The 12,263-nt window shown below is 39.5% G+C and overlaps 1 protein-coding gene across 1 annotated transcript; it reads right to left on the bottom strand.

Moving 5' to 3' along the window:
* Positions 1-6,718: 6,718 nt before the first annotated feature.
* On the bottom strand, positions 6,719-11,613 carry scrt1b (scratch family zinc finger 1b). Its single transcript, XM_066683949.1, has 2 exons — positions 11,345-11,613; positions 6,719-8,048 (listed from the first exon to the last, which is right to left on the bottom strand). Exons 1-2 carry the CDS (start codon positions 11,454-11,456, stop codon positions 7,324-7,326), a joined length of 837 nt encoding a protein of 278 aa, XP_066540046.1. The 5' UTR covers positions 11,457-11,613; the 3' UTR covers positions 6,719-7,323.
* Between the last annotated feature and the right edge of the window lie 650 nt (positions 11,614-12,263).

Genomic DNA, 12,263 nt, shown 5'->3' with positions numbered 1-12,263 from the left:
CTGAAAGCACTGTTCTCTGCCTGCGAAAGCTCTCTGAGATACAGAGCAACACATGCTAAAGGCAGTCTCCCTGATTCCTTGCCTTTTTCTAGTAAAACACATACTTCACAGATCCAGCTCATTATTGAGTGGCCCATGAATTATTTGCAATCATTCAATGTCTGCCAGAGATGTCTCTGATTTGAATCACTTGTAATGAGAACTAGTACACTTTCCCAGAGTTTTCCAGACCACACAAAAGTATAAACCTATACACTTTTAAAAGATAAAGTGGAGTGATGTCATAGAAGAATCTCTTTGGTTCCATAAAGGCCCATATCTAAAAATAAGATGTGCAAGTGCAAAGTGCATTTTTAGTGTTTTAAGATCCCGTACATAATGTAATGATTCTGTTCTTAAAGCTAAGTAGAAGTTTCTTTAGCTGCAAACCCTCCAGCAGCCTCCCCGCCAGCATAACTCTGCTTGGATATTAAATTCTTTCCCTTAACTAGGACATGGCTGTGATAGAGACATTGTGACTCTATGTTGAGCTGCTAGTGAGAAATGAGAAGTGAAAAGAGATAGAGCCATCTCCTGTAAGAACCATTCATACCTCTCCTTAGAGACAAATGTGCATAAACAAATAGGACAGCACAGCCAGAAGTTTCAAATCATTAAAAAATTGCATTAAAATATATTAAAATTTATCTAATACACATTAAGACAAAAGAGTTTGTTTTGGTTTGGTAAATTTAGTACACTCTATGTACTAAATTATACTTCTTCAAGGAACCTACCATTAACAGGTTCTTCATAGAACCAATAGTGCTCCTTCGCATTTCTCCAAAGAACCCTATAGAGTATTTTTATTTTATTATATGGTATTGTTATTTCTATGGGAAGAACACAACATATTTCACTGAGCACCGCTGAGAGGCATCTCTAGTTAACCAATGGCAAGAGCACACAGGTCACATGGCAGCAGTGGTAGCCTGAGGTGTGCAGTAGTGCTAGATTCTTATTCAGCCAAGAGGCCATGACGCTACGTGTGTTTCCCCCCAGTCCGGCGCTGGATCGTCTGTGTCCAAAGGCAGTGCTTTTCAGGATGTCTGCTCTGATAAGCGGTAACACTCTCTGAAGCGACTGCTCACTAGCTATAAAAAACCTCTCGCTCGTCCAAGCCCTGCGGCTGCTACACTGGAGCATGGCAGAGTGAAGTTAGCCTACAGACAAACACTGTGGGGTTTGCACCTATGCCACTGATCTACACACATGCACACTCACTCTGTCAGGTCAACAATGAACATGACAGAAGCATTAAAAAGAGTGCTTTTGTTGATTATTCTTACACCAAACCACGGACAGCATGATTTTACTCATTTAACCCTTTACAGTTAGTCACATTTTTCACATTTCTTCTATTCATTTTGACAGCCCTAGATTAAATATTGAATTTGGTGCAGACAGGGAACAATCCCTAAAATTAGACTGACTCAGTAAAAGTGACAAAAAATTGGAATACATTTTCACACCACACTTTGCCTAGACTGAACTAAACAATTAATGATGTGTACATATCTATGTATATTCAGAGTGTATATATGAATCTACAATAAAAAGGAGCTGCTGCTTTTTTGTTCACAGTAAATAACTCTTAAACACTGAAACACCATCACATTTTCTATTCTCAAAACAGATGTAACTAAACATGTGGACACTGGGGACATGTTCAAGTGTACAATAAATGTGCGCATTGTTCAATAAAACTCAAGGGTTTTGGGATTGAATTGTTGAAATTAATTGCCAGAAAAACTAAAAAATCGAATCCTGCAGAGCATGCTTTGCAAAGTTATAGAGAATAAAACCATGAATGTAAATCTAATACATTAGATATGTTGGTTTTCCACAATGCATTGCTAGACTGCTCACACCAGTTGCTCAGAACGGAATAAGTTCTTCTAATTTGAAGCTAGTCCCTCATGCATATTAGTTCCTCAGATATAAAGTGAGATCTGAAATGAGTTCTTCAAATCTAAAGCTAGTTCCATAAATCTGAATACATTCCTCAAGTCTGATGTCTGGTCCTCAGATAATATTTGATTTCTCCGAATATATGGTAATCACACTGATCTGATTTCCTCAAAGCTGAAGTTAGTCCTTCACATTTATAATAGTCTCTCAGATACTCTCTCAGAACTAATTCCATAGATCTGAACATACTTCAGATCAGAATAAGTTCCTCAGATGTGAACATATTTATTTAAATCTGATTCAAAAAGTTATTCATATCTGAATATAGTTACTCATATCTGAATTAGTTTCTCAAATCTGAATCTAGTTCCTGCAGTCTGAACATAGTTCCTCAGATGCAGACATAGTTCCTCAGATCTGAATTAATTTCTCAGATGCAGACATGGTTCCTCAGATCTGAATTAGTTTCTCAGATCCAGACATAGTTCCTCAGATCTGAATTAGTTTCTCAGATCCAGACATAGCTCCTTAGATCTGAATTAGTTTCTCAGATCCAGAGATAGCTCCTTAGATCTGAATTAGTTTCTCGGATCCAGACATAGTTCCTCAGATCTGAATTAGTTTCTCAGATCCAGACATAGTTCTTCAGATCTGAATTAGTTTCTCAGATCCAGACATAGTTCCTCAGATCTGAATTAGTTTCTTAGATGCAGACATAGTTCCTCAGATCTGAATTAGTTTCCCAGATGCAGACATAGCTCCTTAGATCTGAATTAGTTTCTCAGATCCAGACATAGTTCCTCAGATCTGAATTAGTTTCTCAGATCCAAACATAGTTCCTCAGATCTGAATTAGTTTCTCAGATGCAGACATATTTCCTCAGATCTGAATTAGTTTCTCAGATCCAAACATAGTTCCTCAGATCTGAATTAGTTTCTCAGATGCAGACATAGTTCCTCAGATCTGAATTAGTTTCTCAGATCCAAACATAGTTCCTCAGATCTGAATTAGTTTCTCAGATCCAGACATAGCTCCTTAGATATGAATTAGTTTCTCAGATCCAGACATAGTTCCTCAGATCTGAATAAGTTTCTCAGATGCAGACATAGTTCCTCAGATCTGAATTAGTTTCTCAGATCCAAACATAGTTCCTCAGATCTGAATAAGTTTCTCAGATGCAGACATAGCTCCTTAGATCTGAATTAGTTTCTCAGATCCAGACATAGTTCCTCAGATCTGAATTAGTTTCTCAGATGCAGACATAGCTCCTTAGATCTGAATTAGTTTCTCAGATCCAGACATAGTTCCTCAGATCTGAATTAGTTTCTCAGATGCAGACATAGCTCCTTAGATCTGAATTAGTTTCTCAGATGCAGACATAGCTCCTTAGATCTGAATTAGTTTCTCAGATCCAAACATAGTTCCTCAGATCTGAATAAGTTTCTCAGATGCAGACATAGCTCCTTAGATCTGAATTAGTTTCTCAGATCCAGACATAGTTCCTCAGATCTGAATTAGTTTCTCAGATCCAGACATAGTTCCTCAGATCTGAATTAGTTTCTCAGATCCAGACATAGTTCCTCAGATCTGAATTAGTTTCTCAGATCCAAACATAGTTCCTCAGATCTGAATAAGTTTCTCAGATGCAGACATAGCTCCTTAGATCTGAATTAGTTTCTCAGATCCAGACATAGTTCCTCAGATCTGAATTAGTTTCTCAGATCCAAACATAGTTCCTCAGATCTGAATTAGTTTCTCAGATCCAGACATAGCTCCTCAGATCTGAATTAGTTTCTCAGATGCAGACATAGCTCCTCAGATCTGAATTAGTTTCTCAGATGCAGACATAGCTCCTCAGATCTGAATTAATTTCTCAGATCCAGACATAGCTCCTCAGATCTGAATTAGTTTCTCAGATCCAGACATAGCTCCTCAGATCTGAATTAGTTTCTCAGATCCAAAGATATTTCCACTATGAGCCTTTTTCCTCAAGTGTGAATTACTTCCTTATTCCTTAAATGTTTTTCTTTTTTTCAGATCTGAGGCTAGTTCCTCAGTGCTTGATCAGAATCCTCATTTAAATCTTTCTTCAGTCCAAGAGCAGACGATTTTCCAGCATTTTAGTTGTGTTAACCTCTACAGAGGTGTGATATGTGCAGTGTTGAATGCGTCTAGTCTCTGAGTGTGAGTGAGGTTTGTGCGGAGCCCTGGAGCTGCCGTCAGGATTCCATGATCCTAAAGTGGAGCGACAGCGATGTAAAAGCAAACAGATCAACGTGTGCAGCCCCTCTCGCAGCTGTCTGCTGTTAAATAATGGCTCCTGCTGATTCCACCCTGCCAGCACAATTACCCGCCGCTCTGAAGACTCCAGAGCACACTCTCCCAACACTCACATAATGATTCCCCACAAATTGATGACACCGGTGGCCTCGTTTGCACAAGCTAGATTAACCTCAGAGAGGGTCTAGGTCTTTTTGGTTTTAAGAGAGCTGAGTGGGTGATAGAGGAATTCAGTCTGAGGAAGCAGCAGGAAACCTGATCATTCACCACACTTGTGAAAAATTTGTTAAAGCCTGTTTCTGTCAAGTTTCAGTATAGTGTAGTGCATTAATATGGACATTTCTAGTGCAGTTTTGCCAAATGTTAAAAGAATTCAATCATGCAAACCTCCTTCTTATTCCAAGATTGTTAATTCAATTTGAACCAGTATTATGACAGTAACACTTAAAGTTTAACACTATAGTTAAGTCATGCTTGGGTCCATAAGAATCCTTCTGTCTATTGATACGTAAAGAGCTTGTAATTATTGGAGTTACACATTAATGCAGGGCAGTGTTCATAAGCCATAACACCAACATTAGACCTCAGGTAAGGTGACACTGATATTCAGTGAAATTGATTTTGAAATATAATTTTGCTGTTTAGAAATTTCAAGCTGTGTCATATCACCAGCATTATGTCGCTGTGATATACACTCAGCTACAAGGTCAGATGTTACAATGTACTACGTAATTTGCCCCGATTAATTGTCATGACACAACCAAATGTCAGAAACAAAGCAGTCCCCAGACATACAGAGGCTGTTAAATCAGCTTGACATCAGAGTTGACAAAAGCAGCATTAATGACCAATGATCAGCCTTTCTAAACGTCTCATTAGGTTTTACGTTAGTTGTATGGACCAGTATAAGTAGCTGATTTATAGATTTATGAACACAGACTCTTGTCTAATACCCTGTGTACCTGTAAAATGTGTTCAAGTTACATCACATAACTGCCATTTAAAACCACTGTTGTAGCTTTGCGGGTAAATTTGCTTTGTCCTTGATGAACACAAACATAGCTGAATAGTTCCTTTTTTTCTGACCATGTGTCATACAAAAAATAAATAAATAAATAAATAAAATAGAAATAAAAACCTGTTACCATTATTGCCTTACACCAGCAAAATAACACATGCCACAACACTTATTTCACAGACAGGACACTTTTTTAAAGCACCATTGGGAATTGCAGGCACTTAATATAACTGAATTATTCTGGTGTAAAGCTGAAAGTAACCTCTATTAGTGTGAGCGTGCATACAGTTTCAGACTTTTGCTGCAGTCCATCATTCTGCTGTTTGCTTTGTCAGAGTGTGTGCATCGATTTTCATTCATCAAGATTAATTGGCCTATTTAATAGACTAATTTCACAGAGGAATGGCAATAATCAGGAACAAACAAGGAACAGACCGGGTTTGTTTACTTCATCTTTATTATGAAGTGCCACAAAATGCCTGGTGCCTTGTGCTTTTACATCAGTTGAAGTCTGGCTCAAAAACCGCAGGACATTTGATATTTGCTTCAGAAATCTCCTGATCTCGTCTACAGTTGTAAAAAGGTTCTTCTCTTCAAATGAGTATTTACATTTAGGCTACATCACTTCTTAAGACTGAGCCTTTCAGATATTCCTCATTTCTGATACAAAAACTAAGGTCAGTCTAATACAGTAATCTCTACCTGAATCTAGGGTTTTTGTGCTACTTTTTAAGAGTCTCTAAAATGAAGTGCTTTGAGCTGAAATCTGAGGGACACCTAGAAGCCAGAGAAAGGAGGAATCTTGCATTAATCCGAGCCTGAAGTGCAGTGCAAGTGGTTTACAGCCCAGCTGTGCAGACATTTGTCTTCCTTGCTACTGGCAATCTTCCTCATCCCTCTGAGTGAAGGAGCCTTTATTTTTCCAGGCCCTGGCGTTCCGCAGATTTAGAGGATGATTCTGAACTGCTTAGAGCAGAGTTACAGCACTTCAAGCCTACGTCCTAAAACTACGTTTAAATGAGAGGCAGGCAGTGCATAACAACAGAGCAAAGGAAAGGTGGTTTATACTTTTATTTTTAAGTCTTGGTGACTGGCTAACTCTACACTGGCATTTTTCCCTGATGTGATATTATTTCTTTTTTTTTTTTTTTTTTTTTTTTTTTGTCCATTTGATTATTAGGAGATCAAAACATACCTGATTCTTAGAAAAAGCTGCTATAGGTAATAGTTCATTAATTTCAAAAATACCATGCATTACGTGATTATTGCTGTATATATCTTCACGAGAATCCCAAGAAATATTGCCCATTGATGTCTATCTAAGTTTTGGCAAAATTATAAGCTTTATGCTATTGGCATAGATTCATTGTTTTTTTTTTTTTTTTTTTTTTTTCTTTGTTTGTTATTTTTTTGTTTTGTTTTTTTTTTCTTCTTTTTTTGCATGCATTACATAGGCATATAAAATCAAAGAGGTGGAAAATCATTCTCATGGATTCAAATGCTTTGGCATGTTGATAAGCTTGATTAAAAACACAAGGAAAAAACACAAGTGCAAAAAATAGTAAATGTACAGTTAAAAATGTACAAACATCTGGCATTCATGAAATGAAAATTATGTGGTGTAACACAATAAATAAGTTAATTAATAAATAAATAATGCAATAAATAAACAGCAAACTGTTACAGGTAGAAATGAAAACAATTACCTCAACTGTGAATACTTGTAAGGGGGGTGAGAGGGGGTAAGTTGCAGCAGTATGATAATATCCAGTGATATGAAAAGAAAGAAAGTACGAATTGGAAGTCATAGATCAGCAGCGTGTCCCTCAGACCGCTTGTTCATTCCCAGATCCAGAGTGTGCAGAGCGTGACGTGGACTGAGAGCACGCTGCTGCAAGGGGCTGGCCGAGAGACGCTCATCCCCCCTCAGACTCGCCAACAAAACTTTGTGCTACTGTTGCTCTCCGATGGCCTCCAGCTGGGACTTGGGAAGCATTCCTCTGAAGAAAAAAAGCATGGAGTCACATGGAGTCTGGATCAGGCCTGACTCGCTCCTGTTTGGCTCCTGTGTCACCTCAGGCCTCCAGCGGCGAGAAGGAGCCTTTGAAGCAGGCTGACTCATAGTGCTTGTTCAGGTAGGACTTGAGGGCGAAGGTCTTGCTGCACCTCTTGCAGCGGAAGTGTTTGAAGGCCGAGTGCGTCTGCATGTGTGCACGCAGGTTGGAGCGGTCAGCAAAGGCCTTGCCGCAGTGGGCGCAGGCGAAAGGCTTCTCACCCGTGTGTGAGCGCATGTGGCCCTGCAGCAGCCACGGCCGACTGAAGGCCTTTCCACATACGTCACACTTGTGCTTGAGGTCATGGGTCAGCAGGTGCATGGCCATGGCCGGCATGGACACGTAGGCCTTGCCGCAGGTGGGGCACTTCTTGGCCAGCTGGCTGTCCAGGCTGCGGTGCGTCTGCTTGTGGCGACTCAGGTTGGATGAGGTGGCATAGGTCTTACCGCATTCTCCGCAGGCGTGTCTCTGTGGAACCCGGGTGCCCCCCTCTGCTGCCCGCCGCCGCCGAGACCGTCCATCTGTGATGAAGAAGGCGTCTGCGGCGTAGCCCTCACTGACTGCTGCATCTCCATTGATGTAGCCACCCCCGAGTGCTGACTGAGGGCTGTCTGGCTGACTGTCCGAGTCCTGCGTGCCATAGTCACTGCGCAGACCCTCATACAGTGGCCCTGGCGATGGCACCTTAACCCCACCATCGCTGTCGCCATCGTAGGTCGTCGGGGTGATGTAGTCACTGATGTAGCCTGGAAGAAAAGTGTGCAAAAGAACAAGGCGTCTTTGTCAATTATTCATACACACAGTGGGGGAATGTGGAGACAGAAAGGACTGGGATTAATGGATACACCAGCCTCCTGTGAACCATTCATAATTATTCCTACTTCAAGAAACCGCAGAGGCATGGCTGGCTAATGCATGACTGCATTGTAGGTTATGTAGGTTACAACACATTGATACGATCATGTAAACTTGGGAGCATCTTTGACACAGTTAAACTACTGGATTACACGTGTCAACAGAGCTGGATTAACATCAGCAGTTGGATTAAAATGCATAGTGCTGGATTAACAACTACACTCTTAAAAATAAAGGTGTTACAAAGGGTTTTTTGAGTGATGCCAAATAACCATTTTTGTAAAAATGTGTGTGAGTGTCAAGAACCTTCTAAAGGTTTAAAGAAACTTAGATTAGCTTAGTAAAAGTTATTTAGCAATTTAAAACATGTTGGCAAAAATGGATCCTTACTGAACCAGAAGTGTTCAATCGTTCAAACCTTTTCCTAGCGCATATATTATTAGAGTGTACAGTGCTGGATTACAATCTGCAGTGCTGCATTAATATCTAAGGTAAGTAATGTGTTAACATCAGTAGACTGGAATGACATCTACAGTGCTGGATTACAATCTGCAGTGCTGGATTAACATCCACAGTGCTGTATTGATATCATTAGAGGTGGATTAACGTCTACAGTGTCAGGATCATACCAACAATATTAGATTACAGAGCCTGATTAATATCTGCAGTGCTGGGTTAACTTCTACAGTGAGGTTTTAAAATCTACTGTGTTGAATTAAATTTCAGTGCTGGATTAACCTTTAGTGTGCTGGACTAGCATCTGCAGTGCCAGATTACAATTACAGTGCTGATTTAACACCTACATTTCTGGATTAATATTCACCCAACACACCTAATTAAACTAGTTAGTTAATGAACAGATTTTTCTGTGTGTGTGTGTTTTAAAGCAGGGAAAACACTACAATGTGCAGGGCAGGGTATCTCCAGGACCAAAGATGAGAGATGAGAGACAAAGATGTTAAGGTAATATCCACAGTTTTGGATTCCATATTTGGTGCAGAGTGCACATGAACTGTACCATTTAATTAATATATAGAGTGCTGAGTTAACACTTGTACTATTAAATGACATTGTTTGCATTTAACTTAAATTAAGGTCTAAAGGGCTAGATTAACATCTACAGTTCTACGATAAAAATTCACACTTTAAATCACAAACATGGGATGTATTCTATGGAAATACACTTTTAAAATCACACTTAGTACCTACACAGTCAAACTGTCATTCTGGATTATTATCATTATTAATATTTTGTTTTACTGTACAGATCTGACCTGAATTCTTACAACTACAGTGTTAATTCACAGCATTATAGCAGCATACTGTTTCGGATGAACTTACTGTATTGAATTAACTTATGTAATATTGTAATCAGTAAAGGGAAGATTATTTGTAATTTAGGATTAAACTAAAACTGCTTAAACACATACAGTGTTGAATTACCCTTTTATTTTCCCTTTTATTTACCTTTATATTTTGTAGTGTTTAATTAATGCCTCTTGCAGTTTTCAACAGTATTAACACCTGTGGTGCTGGATTAGTATCTACAATGCTGAGAGAATAGGGCACGCTACAGTGAACATGACATAAAATGAACAAATCAAAAGACATGTTTTCCAATAGTAACTTCAAAGGAGAGAAAAAAACTCCTTAACTTTCGATGGAAGTCAATTTAAAAAGATGTCATTTCAAGTCATTTTGGAGCATTTCAATTGGTCCATTCATCATGATTTTCTTTACACAATGTGAAGGACTGCTGCAGTTTTCTAATTATATAGTAAATTAAATATGACAAATATGGATATACAGGTTTGTCCTTGGACAGCAATGATATGCAATGTTAAATAATAAGCTGGCATAAAATATAATGATATATAAAGTAACATTGGTAAGAATAATAAAATCAAAAAGCACACACTGCACCAGTGGCATTTGGAATCTCTTAGAGAGTGATGGTAGGTACTAAATATATCTGCAGGTCATTCCAATAAAAAAGCAATGGACTGGAGACAGCTTAAAGCTGGTGGGCAGTGGCTGTGGAATACAATTTTGGTGCTGGACAGCGTTTGGAGCATGTTGTTAAGAATGCACACACACAAAAAACCTGTTAAATCAAGGAGTGACTATTAGATTGTAGTTCACTGGAAAGGTACAGATCAAAATATATAGTGCTGAAGGTCTAATGTTACTAATATTGTCATTATTGACTTCTCATTGAGTATTTAAATGTAGCTGGACCCCAATGGCCACTGAGACCTGAAGTAATAGCAAATAACTTGTGGTGTCATTACTGTATATATGGACATCACTCCAATATAAAGCAGTGGAGTGAAAAAGAAAGACAGTGCAAGCATCTATTAAATATTTCTATCAAAAGATACTAAATTACTAAAGGAAACATGGATTTGTTTTAATTCCACAAAAGAATCTCAAAGTTTAAACTTTGAGAAACTGCACACATGCACTCACATGAGCAACTTGTAGAGGGTTCGAAAGTGGAGCATCTGTGTGAGCAGTGTGACTCTTTTAGTCCAGAAAACTGATTTGTGTTCAGCTGTTTACGCACTGCAATCAAACTGTCATTTCTTGTGCTCTATTGGTATCTACAGTACATGTCAACATTTTGGACACTTGCTCACCCAACAGTTCTTATGAAATTGAGGGTTTGTCCAACCTTTGCTGCAGCAACTGCCTCTACACTTCTGAGAGAAATATTTACAATAGACACACACATACACTAGAAAAGGCTTCACACTAGTTGCTGGAACATTGCTGTGCTCAGCCACAAAAACATCAGTGATGTCGGGTACACTGATGTTGGATAATTAGCTCACAATCACACTTGTAACTCTAATCCATTTTAAAGGTACTAGATGGTACCCTGTTTCCCCAAGAACACTATTCTACTGCACACTATTCTACATGCTGACTTAGTCTGATGTGCAGCTGCTCCCATCCTATTACCTTTTCTTATCCAAGCCTACTTTAGTATTATGTCCACAAAAAAAAATATATGCAGTAAAAAAAAAAAAAAAAAAAAGCAAAACTCACTCATTAGAAGGGGTGTCTACAAACTTTTGGACACGTAATGCATCTCTCTCTGACCTAGGAAGAGTGCTGATAGTGCAGGTTAGGCTCAGAAAACCTATCAGAAACATGGGAACAAGCCTGAGGGAACGGGCTTTACCTTTGTGATGAATGCGGAGGCTGAGATCGCTCCTGGATCTGTAAGCGCTCTCCAAATCCGCCGAGGAGAAATCATCCAGCTTCACCTTCTTCACCAGGAAAGACCTTGGCATGTTTAGAGCGTCCAGCACCGCGGCGTCCTCTCTTCATCCAGCGCGGAGCGGCGCGGAGGAGCTGCCGGCAGCAGAGGGCCGAGCCCCGGGTCAGAGATCAGAGCTCCGCGCGGAGGACACAGCGCAGCTTCTCCGCCTCAGAGCCGCTCTCTGCGTCTGAAACTTCAGCACTGGACAGCTCCGCGCCGCGCCGCGCACCAGCCCTCTCTCCCTCCACCCGCTTTCAGACCAACCCCGCCCACCGCGCTGCGATTGGCTACAGCACGATAAAAACATTCGGGTAAAATACAGTAAAAAAAAAAAAAAAGAAAGAAAGAAAGAAAAAAAAATCTGTCAGCACAATTTAGTACACGCTTCTGTAGATGCAGCTACACTGAGAAAACATGACAACTGCACAGGGGCATTTTAGTCAGCATTTATGTAAGCTACAAAGGGCCAGTAGTGGTCCTAAGGTCCAGTTGTCCACCTTAAAAGAGTTTTAAAGGGACACTAATTTTGGAAGCACGTTTTCTTTGCCATAATCTAAAGTGTTTAATTAGAAGAATTAACTAAATATTCTAAACAGGGTGTAAAGGATTAAATGCAAATTAACCATGCTTATTTGCAGTGGATACCATTATTCTATATGGGATGAAGAGAGCTTTGTCTGAAATATTCCTTCGTTCATTCACTAACCATCATATAGACTTTTGTATAAAATAACAAAATATAGAATCAATGGCTGAGACAGACAGGTTTCAGACAACACACTGCCACCGTAAACTCCAACCTTTTTCCTACATGCAGCCAAATCCTCATTTCCATTTT

The sequence above is a fragment of the Hoplias malabaricus genome, chromosome 10 (genome assembly GCF_029633855.1).
Source record: "Hoplias malabaricus isolate fHopMal1 chromosome 10, fHopMal1.hap1, whole genome shotgun sequence".
Lineage (NCBI taxonomy): Eukaryota > Metazoa > Chordata > Actinopteri > Characiformes > Erythrinidae > Hoplias > Hoplias malabaricus.
This window is presented reverse-complemented; position numbering and strand designations above follow the sequence as displayed.